General features: G+C 39.8%; 1 protein-coding gene across 1 annotated transcript in view; it reads left to right on the top strand.

The window, feature by feature from the left end:
• The window catches only part of LOC138033874 (uncharacterized), a 60105-nt gene that overhangs the window by 21780 nt on the left and 22389 nt on the right, over positions 1-15936 (top strand). Inside the window, 15 exon segments of the mRNA XM_068881741.1 lie at positions 533-607; positions 1929-2169; positions 2380-2436; positions 3835-4116; positions 5098-5236; positions 5814-6014; positions 6873-7008; positions 7533-7656; positions 7754-7802; positions 8090-8116; positions 10276-10425; positions 11307-11352; positions 11956-12000; positions 14346-14406; positions 14885-15847. Of these exon segments, the coding sequence (XP_068737842.1) occupies positions 533-607; positions 1929-2169; positions 2380-2436; positions 3835-4116; positions 5098-5236; positions 5814-6014; positions 6873-7008; positions 7533-7656; positions 7754-7802; positions 8090-8116; positions 10276-10425; positions 11307-11352; positions 11956-12000; positions 14346-14406; positions 14885-15847 (2596 nt within the window).

Genomic DNA, 15936 nt, shown 5'->3' with positions numbered 1-15936 from the left:
TTGCTTTGTAACACGCATTTTGAAATCACCGGAAATCCTTGGGAGTTGGCTATGAACGGTGCAGTTTATTCACGAATTGCATTTTTTTCTGAATCGCGTCCTTTTTGGAGCAGTTTTTCCAATTCGGTTTTTTAAATCGGGTTTCCTGAAGTGGATAGATTAAATGAACATAAATGTTGACTGTAATCATTAAGAGCCGCGACGGATTGGAAGTTCAACTGCACTCGAATAGGCTGGTTGCTATGACGTAATACCCAGGCTTAATCATACACCACTGAACTCTTCGACATCTTTTTGATATCCGGCATTTTTTATGAACTGCAATCTTTCTCAGTGTTTGTTCGGTGGCTCAGGTGTGTGTTACAAAAAGGCAATGACCAACAATTGCTTTATCCGGTGTGTGATTTGTGGACTCATTTTTAAGTGAGAATTTAACTTCAAGTTGTGCTTGAAATACCGCGTATAATTTCAGACTAACGCCATTTATTTCAATTACAGTTATTGATCGTATTCTACTATTGTTGCTATTCAGGGAAGCGCTTCCGCAAACGCAGTTAAAATTGACACTAAGAAGTTAAGACAGTTTTTGGCCAAGAGAAGATGGCAGGTAATGCACTGAAACCAAATATAACTGACTTAGAGAAAGGCGAAAATTAAAGCCATGTAGTAGTTACGAGAGCTGCTACATTACTGGCGAATAGACTGGAATCAATCCAAACGCGAAAATTCAAATACACTTAGGGGGTGTTTCTCAAAAGCACCGAAATGTTTTGAGCGTATTTCTGGTGACATGAAAAGTCGGTTTCTCTTGTCTTGAGAACAAGTGTAATGATCTTCGTTTTTTTTTTCAGAATTAGCAGATCTTAGTATCATGAATTGACTTCCGACCCCGGATAACTGTTCGAGTCTTTTGACAAACTGGCCTCTGACCTTCAACGTTAACCTTATTAACTTTATTCTGATTGCGCATGTCCAATGGTTCCTAATGCAACGTATTGATAGCGCTAGTCATGCACCCTGTTAACAACCGAGTCCTATCAGCTATTTACTTCGCTGCGGCTCTTTACTCTCTTTCACCGTGAAGTATGGTAAAGGAATGTCATCGTCGATTCTCATTTTTCCAATTGTACCCAATGTATAGTTTTAATTTTGGTGCACTTTCTGCAATCTACGAGTCTTCCCCGAACTAAACCCCCACCGGAATGGCCGCAGGAAATGCGGCCATTCGTCTTGTTACCAAGTACTTGAATTCAAACCATATGAAAAAGTTAACCCCCACCACCAAAAATGGTTGCCAAAAATCGGTGAGATAACCAGGTTTTGGGGGGTTTTATTGCTTTGAGTATGAACTTCAAGAGGCGTTGAACTTCCCAGAATCAGTGACACTACGTCTCCCTCTAAAATCTCAAATTCTGTTTTTTTTTTCTGTTAGCCTCTCCCCCCCCCCCACTCCCCCCCCCCCCCCCCTTCTCCCCACCACTGATTACGATACAGAACATCCCTACACTTGGGTAATATGGCAAATGGAAACATGGTCAAATTCTTGTTAGGGTTTCACTTAGATCTTTCCTGACCTTTATATAAATTTCTGAGAGGGCAATGGCGTTTTTAATCTGCAGTGGCCAAAGCAACATTAGCTTAAAGTTAAAAAGATCACACCAGCTGGATGAGCAACTCGAGTTGTTAGTTGCCAGCGAGTCTGAAATATTCCAGGCTCAAACAGGATTCGAATCCACGACAGTGCGATTCGCGCTGCACAGCTCTATCAAGTGAGCCATCAAGTCAATGGAAACTCGTTAATTATAGTTCAAGTTATAACCCGGAAGAGGTGAACGAAATGATGTTTCGACAAAAAAAAAATCAAATACATGACACGTCATATATAGGAAAATCGCTTCAAAACGGCAACATTTTTGTCTTATGCACAGAAATCTGTCAATGCTCTTGTGGCCGTTCGCCGTTTGTCCAGCCTCAAGCCCTTCACGAACGCAAAGACCAGACCCTCTGTCGTGCCATCCTTAGCAACAGTGCCTTCTGAAAAGGAAGAGAACTACGGAGGTGAGACTGGTGACAATGGTACTGAAAAACATGAGCAAAGTGAAGAAGAAAGGAGCAAGGATGATCAACTTAGTAAACATGTGCAGGAAAATGGAGACAGTGCATTCGAAGGTATCTGTGAACACCTAGTCTTACCACTTCTGAAAATAAGTTTCCTCTTTTTCAAAGGGAGCTTTCGTAGTAAGGTTCATTTGAGACGTATAGATATGGTCGCTGCCGGGAGATCATTCCGCCACAAAATAGGTCTTATTAAGCTCACTTGCAAGGCATTTTCCGAATCTTTAAAGGATAGGTCATCATTCCAGTCTGTTCAAATTGCAGCAGTGCCCAAAAGCGAGGAGACTGGAGACGAGGAAAATGAAATAGAGAACTCAATAGGTGAGTTATTATCCGGGAAATGTGTCGTAGATGCTATGCTTCAGAAAAACAGGTGTAACTGGTTTCCCATTAAAGTTCACCAATCTTAACATGCTTAACATTTAAATACGAAGACGCGTTTGCTGCGTTGTCAAGTTTTTGTTCCAATTTTGTCCAATCATGGCGGACAATGCGACATAGTGATGAACAGTACAGTAATAGCAAAACAAGGAAGGAATTCGTAACAGATTTTCTTGGTGATGAAACGAACGAGAAAATCAGTCAGCGCTTTTGCAATAATTATTAACTACTAAGGTTGAGGTTTTATAACCTTTGCAAAAACCGTGGACGCTACGTCTTGCACAGCGTTGGATCAGAAAAGATCGTCAAAATTGATTAAAACGCCAACCGAAATATCGTTAAAATATACATTTCGCGTTGTGTTATCAGTCGTGCAGTAGTCTACTTGACTTTCATAAATACCTACTAAGTACTGGTTATAAAAATGTCGCAAAAAGGTTCACTGCTGTTATTCATCGTGGTGTGAAGTACAATAATAAAGTACTCTCGTTTGTCTCACGATGTGGTCACTTGTGCTGTAGATCGCGACGTTTCCACTGCATACTGCTAGTCAGGCTAGTCAGTCTTCATCAGGCGATGAGGTCAACTGGTTACGAGTCACCTTTTAAGCAGGATACTCCGCTGTGATTGGTTGGTTTTCAGCAGTTCATTGGTACACACGCAGGGTCAAAGAGCGATTCACATAAGACTTCACCCCAACAACATCAACAGGGATAGTGGAATAGAAATTCCGGAAGCATGGATGCCCACGATCAAGAAACCCAACAACAGGAAAACCGTACGACAGCGGACCGCCGAAAGAACAAAACACCGAAACAGCGAGGATCGAAATGCACCAATCACAGCTGATGAAAACCAACCAATCACAGCGGAGCATCCTGCTTGAAAGGTGAAACGTAACCAGGCGACCCCATCGCCTGATGAAGACTAGCAGTATGCAGTCGAAACGTCGCGATCTACATCACAAGTGACCACATCGTGAGACAAACGAGAATACTTTATTATTATTGGTCATAAAAAAGTTAATGAAAGGATTGGTGAGATGAAGAGGCAGTGCATAGCCTTAATAAAGAGCCCTAAAACAAAAGATTGATGAACAAGTTACATCAACGTTAATTTCTATTTCAAATTTTCAACTCAACATTTAAAGTGTTACTAAAAACTGTTCAAGAAACAAAAGACCATCACAACTGGCAGATAAGAATCCGATTCCATACTAAACGCGCAGGTAATATTATCTACATTGAACAAATTAGTTTAAAGTAAGTTTAATGCAATTTATTAATTGTTTCCTTTCCCAACAACTGGATTTAAACTTTCCGTTAACGTACTCGATAGAACTTCCAGTTTTTACATTGGAACTCTACGACGTCGCAGTCAATGAGCGAGACACCGTTACACTTGAGGTTGTGGTCAGTGGCAACTCACCCTACGAGGTTGAATGGTTTAAAAACGCTGTTGACGTCACAGAAAGCGACCGTATATCTTTGGTGATGCACAACGAAGGGAGGTTTGCACTTGTTATCCGGGACTGTGAGGATGATGACACTGGAGAATACTGCTGTGTGGCTCAAAACGAGGCCGGGAGAGTTACTTGCGCTGGATGGTTAACTGTCGAAGGTAGAAAACTAGTGCTGAATGAGCTGTATAATTATTAAAACTCATTTAAGTTTGAATAGGTTGCTTTGTAATTGAAACAGCTCTTCTGATCAATGTAAGAAAATGTGCTAACAAGGGAATGTCAATGGCGACAATCGACTGAACTGAAACTGTTTCCAGTTCCATCAAACGGAAGATTTCTTAATATTCATAATCGTATAACCGTCTGTAATAAAAAATGATGCTACTAATAAATGAAGACTATCACAATCATAATCATCATCGTCATCTTAAGAAGTGATACTGATAAATTTAACACTAATGTTGATATCGATAACAGAAGACGACGAAAAAATGCGACACATGCAGTATTTCATGACGAAGACGAAAGAAGGGGAAGAAGATTAAGGGCAAGACTCGGAAACAACAACAAAAAAAAAGCAACTTAGAAGGAGCGACCATGACAAAAACAAGAGGAAGAAGAGCGGAGAAGTTATGGATTTGAGTATGACTCTAGACAGCCTCACTTGTAGCAAACAGAATTTTGCAGTCAGCCATTGAATCCAGCAAGAGGCTGCATCATCATCATCCTTCGTCTTCAGCCCAGATTCCTCCTGCCACATTCCACAACACCGCCTCGTTTCCATTGTCAGGTCCTGGACTTCTATTCCTGTGTGCAGTGACATTGAGGCTATTTATGGATGTATTAGACCACAGCATCGTCAAGGCCTTAAAAAGTTAACCACTGATGAAAGTAACCATATGAATAATACCATAATAATACCAATAATATTAACAAAGTTAATGACAACAACACTCGACGCACGGTGATGATCTTCAGCTACTGACGCACACATACTCCCTCAGGATTTACACTTGACTTTACGAATGTAATATTTTTAGTGGCTTGCCAGTTTCGGTTTTACGCAAAGTGAGTTTTGACGCTGACCCTGGCAACGAGCCCTATTCTAACACAATGTCAAACTTGCAATTTTCCGTTAGTTGAAAGCGTCGAGGAAGAGGAAGGCGAAGAAGAGAGTGAAGAGTCAGAGGACGAAGACGTGTTCGAACTGAAAGACTTCGTTGAGATACAAGATGGTAAGGTACAGAAGTCTTACTGCATCGAGGAGGAGGTCGGAAGGTAAAGCTCATGCCATATTTCAAATATCAATCGAATTGTTTCATGCATTTATCTTGCCTTTCCCCTTCCCATTGCCATCTGCCAATTCGGATCTGCCATTACCAATATTGTTCCTTTGAACGTTTTCTTGCAGTTGTCATTACCTTCTTGCCATTGTTATGGTTCCATTGCTATTGTCCATGCCATATTGCCGTTAGCAGTACTATTTTCTTACTTTTTGGAATTTCATTGCAACTGTTTTTGCCATGTTGCCACTGTCAACGCCATATTGACTGCCACTACCAGTACTATTTTCCTTCCTTTTAGCATTTCATTTCAATTTCCACTGCCATAATGGCATTGTTATCTCCATTACTATTGTCAATGCCATCGCCATTAGCTGTACTATTTCATCTCTGGGTGGCATTTTCATTGCAATTGTTGTTGCCATTCTTCATGACCCCATCATTATCGTTATTGCCTTTTGCTGCGGGTCGTCATGATGTTAGAGCCTTTGATCTTTTCATTTTGTTATTGTTCTCCCTTTTTTTCAAAAATTTAAAATGGTTAGTTTATAATGGTTCTTTTATTTTTTCAGGGGACGATTTGGCATCGTGAAAAAGTGTATCGAAATGAAAACAGCCTCAAGATTTTGCGCCAAGTTCATAAAATCGAGACCGAGCCAAAAGGAAGAGTTCAAAAGAGAAATTGAAGTAATGAATGCTCTCCATCACCCACGCCTTATAAGACTGTATGACGCTTTCGAGGAGCCAAGACAGATTATCTTGATTATGGAATAGTAAGTGAATGATACACAAATGCAAAGTTAAACTGAGGGGTCGTAAAGAGGATTTCGCGATTTGCCAGCCAAAGGCGTCTTGAATTTTATCGCCTCGCTTAGAGCAAGGTTCAGCAAATGTTGCAATTTTTGGGGAACAAAAGTTCAAGTGCGTCTCATGCAATATATTGAAGGGTAAAATGGATCATTCACGTTATTGAACATTGATGAACGAGGTTGAACGAAAATAGATTCCGTTCAACAAGTAGCCATTTGTTGCACAGTGCAAACCAATTGTTTTTTAGTCACAGGAATCTGAAAACACACGGTTTAACCAGACATATTTTGATACCACTCTGGTTTGAATAAATTTCAATGCCGCGAGTCAGTAGAAAGTTACGAGTCAACGATACAACGTGTCGACACTCCTGTCTAGGTGTCTTCATCGGGCGAGGTGATGTAAATGATCCAACCTTATCTCCAGATTTCTTGTAGATGCTACCAATTTGCCGAAGAGAGAAAGGACGTCCCTCTTAATAGTCAGTAATTCGCGTTCTTTTCTCTCGAATAAGGTAACTGTGACTTTCGTTTTACAGCTTAGCATATGGTAATCAGTGTCGCATAGTTTTGTACCGTGTGTCACCATTCCGTGGTGATTATCTTGATGTTGACCCAAATGGTCGATTTCCTTTCTCATGCCAATGTATTAGATTCCCACGAGAAGGGACATCATTTCTCGAAAACAAGCTAAAAGGACAAAGAGTCGTCAAACAAAATGTGTAATATTCCTACAAAATATCAGATAAGAAATGAAAACACAATTCAAGGAGGGAGAGCTGCAACATACAAATGCCTGGTTTTCTTTTAACATCTTTCCAGTGCTAAGGGTGGAGACTTGTCCGATCGTATGGAGGGAGATTCGCTTCCCGAATTTGAAGCTGTGGAAATTCTCAAGCAGGTCCTGGAAGGCATCAAGTTTATGCATGGCAATGGTTTCATGCATTTGGACCTTAAGGTATACGTAATGGTACTTTTCCTTGACTCCTTCTGAAAGATTTTAGGCTTCTGAAGTTAAAAGTTGGATGAGCATCGGGCTGGCTGCCATGCGGGAGGTCGTGAGTTCGACTCCAGCCGTACCAACACTCAGGGTCTTAAAATAACTGAGGAGAAAGTTCTGCCTTTGTAATTACATCTGCAAATGATTGAGACTTTCAAGCCTTCTCGGATAAGGCCCCGTCTCACAACCCTTCAATATTCACAGCCCAGTGGGACGTAAAAGAACCCACACACTATTCGTAAAGAGTAGGGCATGGAGCTCCCGGTGTTGTCTCAGGCCACATTTCATTCATTCATGTGCTGGATCAGATCGCTAATGGACTGATAGCGGCTTTCCAGCGGCGCCTGTATATGCTGATGTCCGATCTCACCCATAGATCGCTTGCTTTTAAAGCGCATTTGAATATGCCTATAGAAAATGCGCTATATAAATTCATTATCATTCCCTGTCTTGATTGATTTTATCTTTTTTTAACGTTTTAGCCGCAGAATGTAATGTTTAAAAATGAAGGTGGATCCAAAATCAAGCTTATTGACTTCAGCTTAACGAGAAAGTTTGATCCGGACAAAGAAACGAAAATTTCTTTTGGAACTGCGGAATACGTTGGTAAGTAGTAGTCTAAGATCATTAAAACAAAAACAGTTTGGCATTCTTGTCTACTGCTAAAGAGCGTTCTTTTTCTCTATTACATTGTTCCTTCCAGCTCCAGAAATTGTCAATTACGAGCCTGTGACGCCATCTGCAGATATGTGGTAAGAAATTTTGGAAAGTGCTTGTAACGAATTTACTGCGGTCTACCAGAGCTACAGTAGTCCACTCTACTACAGCGACTTAACATCAATTGTTCTAGCGCCAATGAGCAAAACTATCCTGTAGTGTACAAGAATTTGGTTTTATCAACGGAGTTGATAATGTAAAACAACTCCACCACAAACTTTCCACACTTACATTTCCGTATTCTATTCTAGAGGGCTATATCGATTGTATTTTAAGGCATTTTTGAAATGTTTTATTTTCTGGGTAATTCTTTGGCTTTCAGGGCTATTGGCGTGGTAGCATACATGATGTAAGTATTGTAATTAAAAGCTGATGGTCTTTATATTTGGTTTTTAAAGTTCTTTCTATATTCACATTGACATCATCAAATTCTAAAATCAAAACCACAAGGTGTTTTGAACTTTTATCTTTCGGAGGTTTAGGACGACCTAGAAATAAATCTTATTTGCAAGTTCTCAGTTCCATGATGTCTTTCGTTTCGAAAATACAGCATTTTGAATTTCGGAATTGTCACTTTGCGTGACACCATGAGAAAATTATTTAGCTGAAAAAAAATGTCTACGCCTATGAATCTCAGCAGTCTGAGCGTTTCAAGTACATTAGGAGATGTGTTCATACACATGTATTTTATATAATCTCATGAATGGAAATGAAGCGGTTTCATCGCTGAATGAATTCCAGATGTTCTTATGGATTTCTGGCCGCCACATTGGTGCACTACGGTGGTGCACCAACATGGATCGTTTCTCGTCCTGAGAAAGGCACTGGTTCGAAACCTTAATTCATCGGCCTACTTCCCCGCGCTCTTACAGTGCGACGCACCTTACGGTGGCCACCAAGGGCCGATTTACATGGTATGATTTTTGTCGCATGCGACAAGCTCACGACAGGCCTACGACATGACTTACAATTGTCGCAGGTTTTGAAATGCTACGACATTTTTTCTGACGTACACAACGATCGTCAATCATGTCATGGGCCTGTCGTAAACCGTTGCCGCATGCGACAAAAATCGTACCGTGTAAATCGGCCCTAAAAAAGTTTTTTTTTACACATTATCCGCCAATGAGGGTGTGCGAATTTCATTGACAGTCATGCCTCCTTGCAAACTTCGTACGGTTGTAATTTGTACACCGTTGCATGGGTTGTTGAGTTGACGTATTTACAAGTATGTTGTCAAATTTGAAAGTTTGTTGGGTGGCCACGGTAAGGCACGTTGCACTGTAATATTATTTCTTCGTGCCTGTGAAAATTAATTTTCACCCCCTGAATAGGCTCGATTGACCAGCCGTTCTTGTGCGCCCGCATTCCTCTGCGCACACCACGGCTGGATCACTGGTTCAGCCAATTGTATGTTCCACCAATCAGAAAGTCACCTGCCCGCCAAGCACAAAATACAATTGGCTGAATACAAAATACAATTGCGACGAGTGCTGCGTTACGGACAAATTACGCAGACCAGTAATCCAGCCGTTCGTTGGGTGGTGGTTTTTCACCGCACTCCCTAAGCGGATGGAAATCGAACCTACCTCCACCCCCCCCCCCCCCCCCCCCCCCCTCTCCCTCTCAATGGTCATCATGAAATAATTTCATTTGCAATGTACAGTTTTCAAGTTTTTACAATGTAGACGAAGGTACAATTTAGCTTTTGGGGCGTTTCAGTGGAGAGGTTCATCCTCAATAATAACTGTTTCTTCAAGATTACATATTTTTGATAAAAGATAAGAATAAGGTTTAAACAAGGTGAGATTTGAAGAACTGTAAGCCTTAGCTTTGAAAATACCATCTATATTAAATAGATGAGTATTAAGTCAGTTTTCCTGCCTCGGTCTATTGTTGACAGAAGTCTTTGATAAAGGATATCCTAAGTTAATAAAGATATCTGTGGGTTCAGTTGAAAGGAGCTGTTTGTTTAGTTTGGAATGCCGGATGTCTCAACTGTTTCTTTAAATGTTGGCTTGTTGGTCATTAGCCCATAATGAGGAGAGTAGTACAGGTTATATATATCTATTGAGTCACAAGTTTTTAAAGACCGAGCAGCTCTGAAACGTATTTCGGGTAGTATACATGTCAATGTATGATATCGGGCGTTTTTGTGGCTCTAATACGCTACTGTTCTCATAGTTGGTTATCCGATAAAAGAGCCATTCGTTTCACACAAGGCATGAATAAAAGACTGGCCGGTTCCGTTTTCATTCCCTCTTGCATTCATCATCACGGCGAATGCATTGTTACAGGAAATCCAAAGCTTTTTCCTTCCTCGCGACATCTCATTTTTGCAATCTGTCGGCCTTCCATGCGTTAGTACTTTAGTTTTGCTATACGAATTTGTTTCCCGACGTTGAATAATGTCTTGGTTCTGGCAAAGGGAAAGCTCAAACTTAAGAGATTCCAAGCAATCAGTCGTGAAAAGACGAATAGATCTGATCCTCAATTCCTTCTATGTAGGCTGAGTGGTGAATCACCATTTTTGAGTGAGAGCGAGGAAGACACATTTCGTCGTATCACAGAAGGACGCTGGGAGTTTTCTGATGTATTTGACTACGTAAGCAAGGAGGCAAAGGACTTCATAACAAGGCTACTTATGAAAGAACCCAGGTAATCATTTTTTTCAATCCAAAAACAAAGTTAAACCACAACATATACAAATCATATAAATACCTCAGTCTGTGAACTGATCAGGATGATACACAGTTTATGTGTTACTTTTATCAATTGTTGTTGGCCTTTTTATTTTGAAATATCAAAGAAATGTGCTTCAAGAATGCCATCGCTTTGTGGGGCCGCTTCTGCTCTTGCTGTGGAAGCCAGTTCTGTAGTGACAGTCCTTTCCGCAGGTGGAGCAGCTGTGAGGTGATGCTAGCACTGCGGCGTTATCGTTGACTGGCCTCTTCCTTCCCTATTCGTATTTTATTAATAATCAGGGTCCAAGTTACAAAATGTAACTTAGGGCGCTTTCCTTTTGTGAGAACTGGCCGGCCAGACCCGTCAAGTTGCAAAGAAACTGCAACAAGTAGAAGGAACACTTGCATGATAATACCTCGCATTCTTCTGAAGGAGTATATATCATCCTCGAAAAGTGTTAATTTGAATGCGTTGTAGAGTTAGTCCTTCCAAATGCCCGATCTGGCCGGTCAGTTCTGTCAAATGCAAAGCGTCCTTAGACTGGATTTTTTAAAAGTAATTTTAAATTCAAGTGATTTTCTTCATGTTGATAAAGGCTTTTCCTCTTACTCTTGCCTCGTTGCCACTAAGTATTTTCGACAATGAGCTTCCTTTCTATACTATACAATTGGCTAAGAAAAAGACTTAAAACCCGGTTTTGTCATGCTTCGGCTGATTTATGACCATTTATGTTTAAATATTCGCCTCTACAGTTCAGTAAATGGTTCTAAACTAACCACCCGTCCCACCCCGTCCCCTTCCCTACCAGATTTCCCTGACCAAGAAACCACACAATTATTCTCTTCGTCTTACAGAAAACGTATGACAGCAGACCAGTGTCTTGAACATGACTGGATTAAGGTAATTGAACAATTAATCAGTGAATATGAACAAAAAACGTAGGATTGTACCTAATCTATTGAATCACGTGCTTGAGAGACAACACGTCAGTCAACAGTGATCCTTGCTAGTTTTCTTGAAATTATGCCAAAAATAATACAAGCGCAATCTATTTGAAGTTATGATCCTCTCTCCAAAAGCTATGGGAAGATTAGTACTAGTGAACAGAATATCAATACTCACTCCTGCGTAAGAGAACGAATTGACGACAATTATGTTAGCTCCTGGTTTATAATATCACCCTTGATATTCGTGCTCACCGGCTTCATCAGAGAAATAGAAAATCAAGGTCAACGACTCTTGACCGAAGTGTTTGTTTTTAAGCATCTTACAACTCACATACACGTCCTCTAAGTGAGAAAAATGACTTCGTCAAACTGAAGAGGAGATAGTTGAGAAACCTGGGAACGTCTTGGTTTTCCCTTATTAGAGTGACAGGAGTATGATTAAGTTAGGTTCGGAACCTCAACATTAAAATCGATACACTTCCTCACAGATAGATAATTCATGATAAGAGACAAGATTTAAGACACAAAATATTCGGTTTTGTTATTTGCATTGCAGTCACCAGGATTCACCGGCAAAAGGAAGAGCAAAGGAATATCTGAGGTACGTTTGAAAGGCAACTTAAAGAACTATGCGATTAGATTTCCAATGACAAGAGACAGATATTAGAATATCTCTATATGTAAACCTTCAATATTCAGCAATCGGTGTATTTGTAAAGTGAGCACTTAACTCATAAAAAAAACCCTCAAAAATCACATCTTAAGTTCCCTTCTGTCAGCATTTATATTACGAAATGATGTATTGTAATAATCACTCTGGATCGTTTCCAGCTGACCAGTGTGTGTCAGTCTCACTTGTCAGTGAATATTTAACAATTAGACCCGTGGCTCTTGAGGGCGAAGGGTCACCCAACTAGTCGGACAGAAAAGGCAATAAAAAAGTTAGCAAATGCAAGTTGAAGAAATATTTATTAAAATATCTGGGAAGAAAACGAAAGAAAGCGTCACGCTTTTCGCTACTCGAGGACTATTACTAATATTCCTCTAGTAGCGTAGCCAATTAAAATGCAGGATTTGCATTAGTCCACTAGTTGGGTGATAGTAAATATATTTATGCCTAGTTCATGCATTCAAACTTGTTCCGGGTTGACTTTCCTGTTTTCTCTTCTTTTTGCACCAACCAGGCGGTCAAAATTCCTGAAAAGTATTTAGCCCCTGAGAAAACACACGTCAGAATGATCCTTCACCCTCAGCAACGTATAAATTTGTTTAAGATATAGACAGAATTGCATGTAATACTCGGAGTACGCCAGGAGCTTCATCTTCTTCACTTTTCTAACCCAGCATCGATTTTCGCTTCCTAACCATTCCTTGTCGAATCGTAAAAACCACCGACGTAAAGTAGCTTTCCCGTCAGGAATTTAGACATGCTTGAACCACGTCCACATTATTTTCATAACAAAATATTTTATTTGAGAATTTTATCTTGGAATTCATCTCTCCAAATGAAGCTTTCAATCCAAATTTCATGGCAAACCGGCTTCCGACATTTTAATTATTCGTGAGAAATGTCGTTGAAAACTAATAAAAAGGGTCCACGTTAAATAAAATCTTGAAATGTCTAAAGAGAAACTGTTTTGGGCTACTGTTAACCTTATTGGAAGTGACTTGTCTTTCGAAACTAGCTCAAATGACACCTATGATCCCAACTGAATCAATCATTGTGTAGGTAATCTTGAAGAAATAATCGATGAACTATCGAAAGGTGGTTCGACGAAATCCCAGAAGAGATTAATTCTTATAAGGAAATAGCTATGAAATGGTGTTGAAATTGATGTCCATGCGGAAACGTCTTCTTCAGTTTCTGAAGGAATCGTGAGCCCATCGTACTCGTATTATGACTACATTAATCGCTTCATGTATCAGGGGCACCCAACGAGAATATAGTTCAAAACCACTTAGACATAGCCTTGTCAAACGTATGTTAGTATTTAAACAGTAGATATAGGCATATTTTTATCCCCTAAAAATTTTTCATCTGTTCGGATTTCCTAGCTGAAAGGCTAGTGATCCGAAAATTATAGGGATTAAAACTTACCTTTTCGAAAATTTCAGCCAGAGAAACGGCTCCCGAAAATTCTAGGTGACCTTTTTAGGGTAAAAATCCGTTAAAAATGGGCAATTATACCATCTTTAGGATGTTCGAAAATGCTAGGACAGGCAGGCAAGCAAGATATTTAAAAACAACCGTTCCGAAAATTCTAGATCTTAAATCGTCTTCCGAACAGATATTTTCCGAAAATTGACGTTGGGTGCCCCTGATGTATCTCTGCATGAAAATGGAGTTGTCGGCAATTCGGACCTTTTACCTGAAACCACATTAATTTCAATATGCAATTAACGCTACTGTTTCGTCTTCCGGCTAAGAAGTGCTTGTCGTCACGACTGCTTTGACTACAATACACTTGTCGAACGGGTTCAAAACCCAACATCTTTGCAACTGTCGGAGTCATAAGGCGAATCGAATAGAACCTGACAATAGGCTAAAAGAAGTTGACTGAATGTATATTATTAGCCGATGAGAGTAAACAATATCGAAAGAATAAAGGAGAGCCGGGAAATTGCTTAAATGCTTTGCGGCTTTCAAAGTCATAAGACGAATCGAATGGTCCTGACAATGGGCGAAGGAAGTTAAGACTCAATGCATTTAATTAGCTGACGAAAGTAGACCGTCAATGTTGCACGAGTAAAGAAGACTGAGGAATTGCTCAAAATTCTGCATATGTAATCTAGGCCATATATTTATAATGATGTACCTCCTATATGTATTGAAGCTTTAAAATTCACTTATGTCATAACTGATATGAAAGTACGCTACTTATTTTTTTTTTTTAACACAACCGTGAAATATAACTCCTCTGACATACCCATCTTCATTTCTTTTAGAGCGAGTTGGTCCTTGAAAATAGACCACTTCCTATATCACCAACAGAGAAAAAGAGACAAGGTAATGCATAGAATTTTCATGATAAAAAAATTTTGGTTGCCATGATGCATTAAGAGGAAAAGCGTATTCATTCTTCTCAGGGCACCCATGCCACATCAAGAAAAACTCATCCTCAGAAATGTGAGGAAAAATTTTTTTTGTTATTTTTTCGTTCTCACTGAATATAATTTTGTGTATGTATAGCTTTTTGGCGGAAATTAAAACTGCTGGGCCAGTTATTGCGCGTCAGCTGTTTTCCGCGCTATCGTCACCAAGCATACCCATGCGACATAATAACAGTTTGCTCCCAACCAAATCCTGGGTTGTTTGGTATTGTATTTCAATTGAATAGCAATGAAAGTCGTTGGAAAGTGTATAGTAACCGAACAACTCAGTCATCCCAAGGATCGAACTCAGGTCACATTGGTGTGAGGATTCCTCGGTTCTTGAATGGTTCATCCATCACTAAATTTCGATTCATTTTCTGTGTTCTCCACAGAAAGCAGAAAATTTGACGAGCAAGAGATGGCACAAGATACGCAAATGCTCGAGTCCAAGGTAAAAAAACTTCTCTCCAAACTGCAATACGCTGAAAAAGAAAACAAACTCTTGGAACACAAACTTCGGGACGAGGAGGAAAGGGTTGACGTCATGGAGGATGAACTGCGCATGAGCGAGGCTTCCAGAAAAGAGCTGAATGAGAAAGTTTCAAAGCTGGAGGCCGAGAACACGAATTTGTCGCAGCAAGTCAAATCAAATACCGACATTTTGAAAAAGGTGGAGGTTACGGAAGAAGAGAAGGAAGTTTTAGAATACCAACTTCTGGAAAAATCAAAGAAATTGGAAACTTTGACTCATGAGTATGAGTCACTCAAAGAAATAATGGATCACCGTGATGTTCTTGAAGAGAAAATACTTCTTTTGGAACGAGAAAGTAAAGAATATCACGAAGCAAAGAATGATCTTGAAGAAAAACATGGACATTTGCAAAAAGAAAAGGAGGAATTGGCAGAGATGAATGAAAAGAATGCCATGGTCAATAAAACTCTTGAAGACGAGATTATCAGACTTAAAGATGACCGCAATATGTCTGAAGCTCAATACAATGCCTTAAAAGAAGAGAAGAAATCTTTAGTCGACGAATTCACAAAACGCTTTGAAATCCTAAATGATCAGAACAAATTCTTAGCGTCAGAGAAAAGCAATTTGGAGAAAACCATGGAGATTCTAGAAAGAGAAAATCATGACTTGAAGTTGAGATTGGAGAACGCTATCACAAAGGAAAAAGAAACCAAGATAGGTCTTGAAAAAGAGGTAAATGAAATGGAAGAAGAGTTGAACGTGATTAAGAAGCAGAGAGAAGAATCGCAGAAAAATTGCGAAGATTTATCGTCAAAATTACGCAAAGCGTATGAAGACCTAGAGGAGGCCAGGAAAACAGTTAACAATGATGGAACGCAAGGTATGCACGAAATATTGTAATAACTATGGATATGCAAAATGCCCGATTTAGTCAATCATAATAGTTACAGTAGCTAATGCAAAATACCT

Source organism: Montipora capricornis, chromosome 14 (assembly GCF_036669925.1).
Source record: "Montipora capricornis isolate CH-2021 chromosome 14, ASM3666992v2, whole genome shotgun sequence".
Classification (NCBI taxonomy): domain Eukaryota; kingdom Metazoa; phylum Cnidaria; class Anthozoa; order Scleractinia; family Acroporidae; genus Montipora; species Montipora capricornis.
Note: the sequence above shows the minus strand (reverse complement) of the source record. Positions and strands in the feature narration are given on the sequence as shown.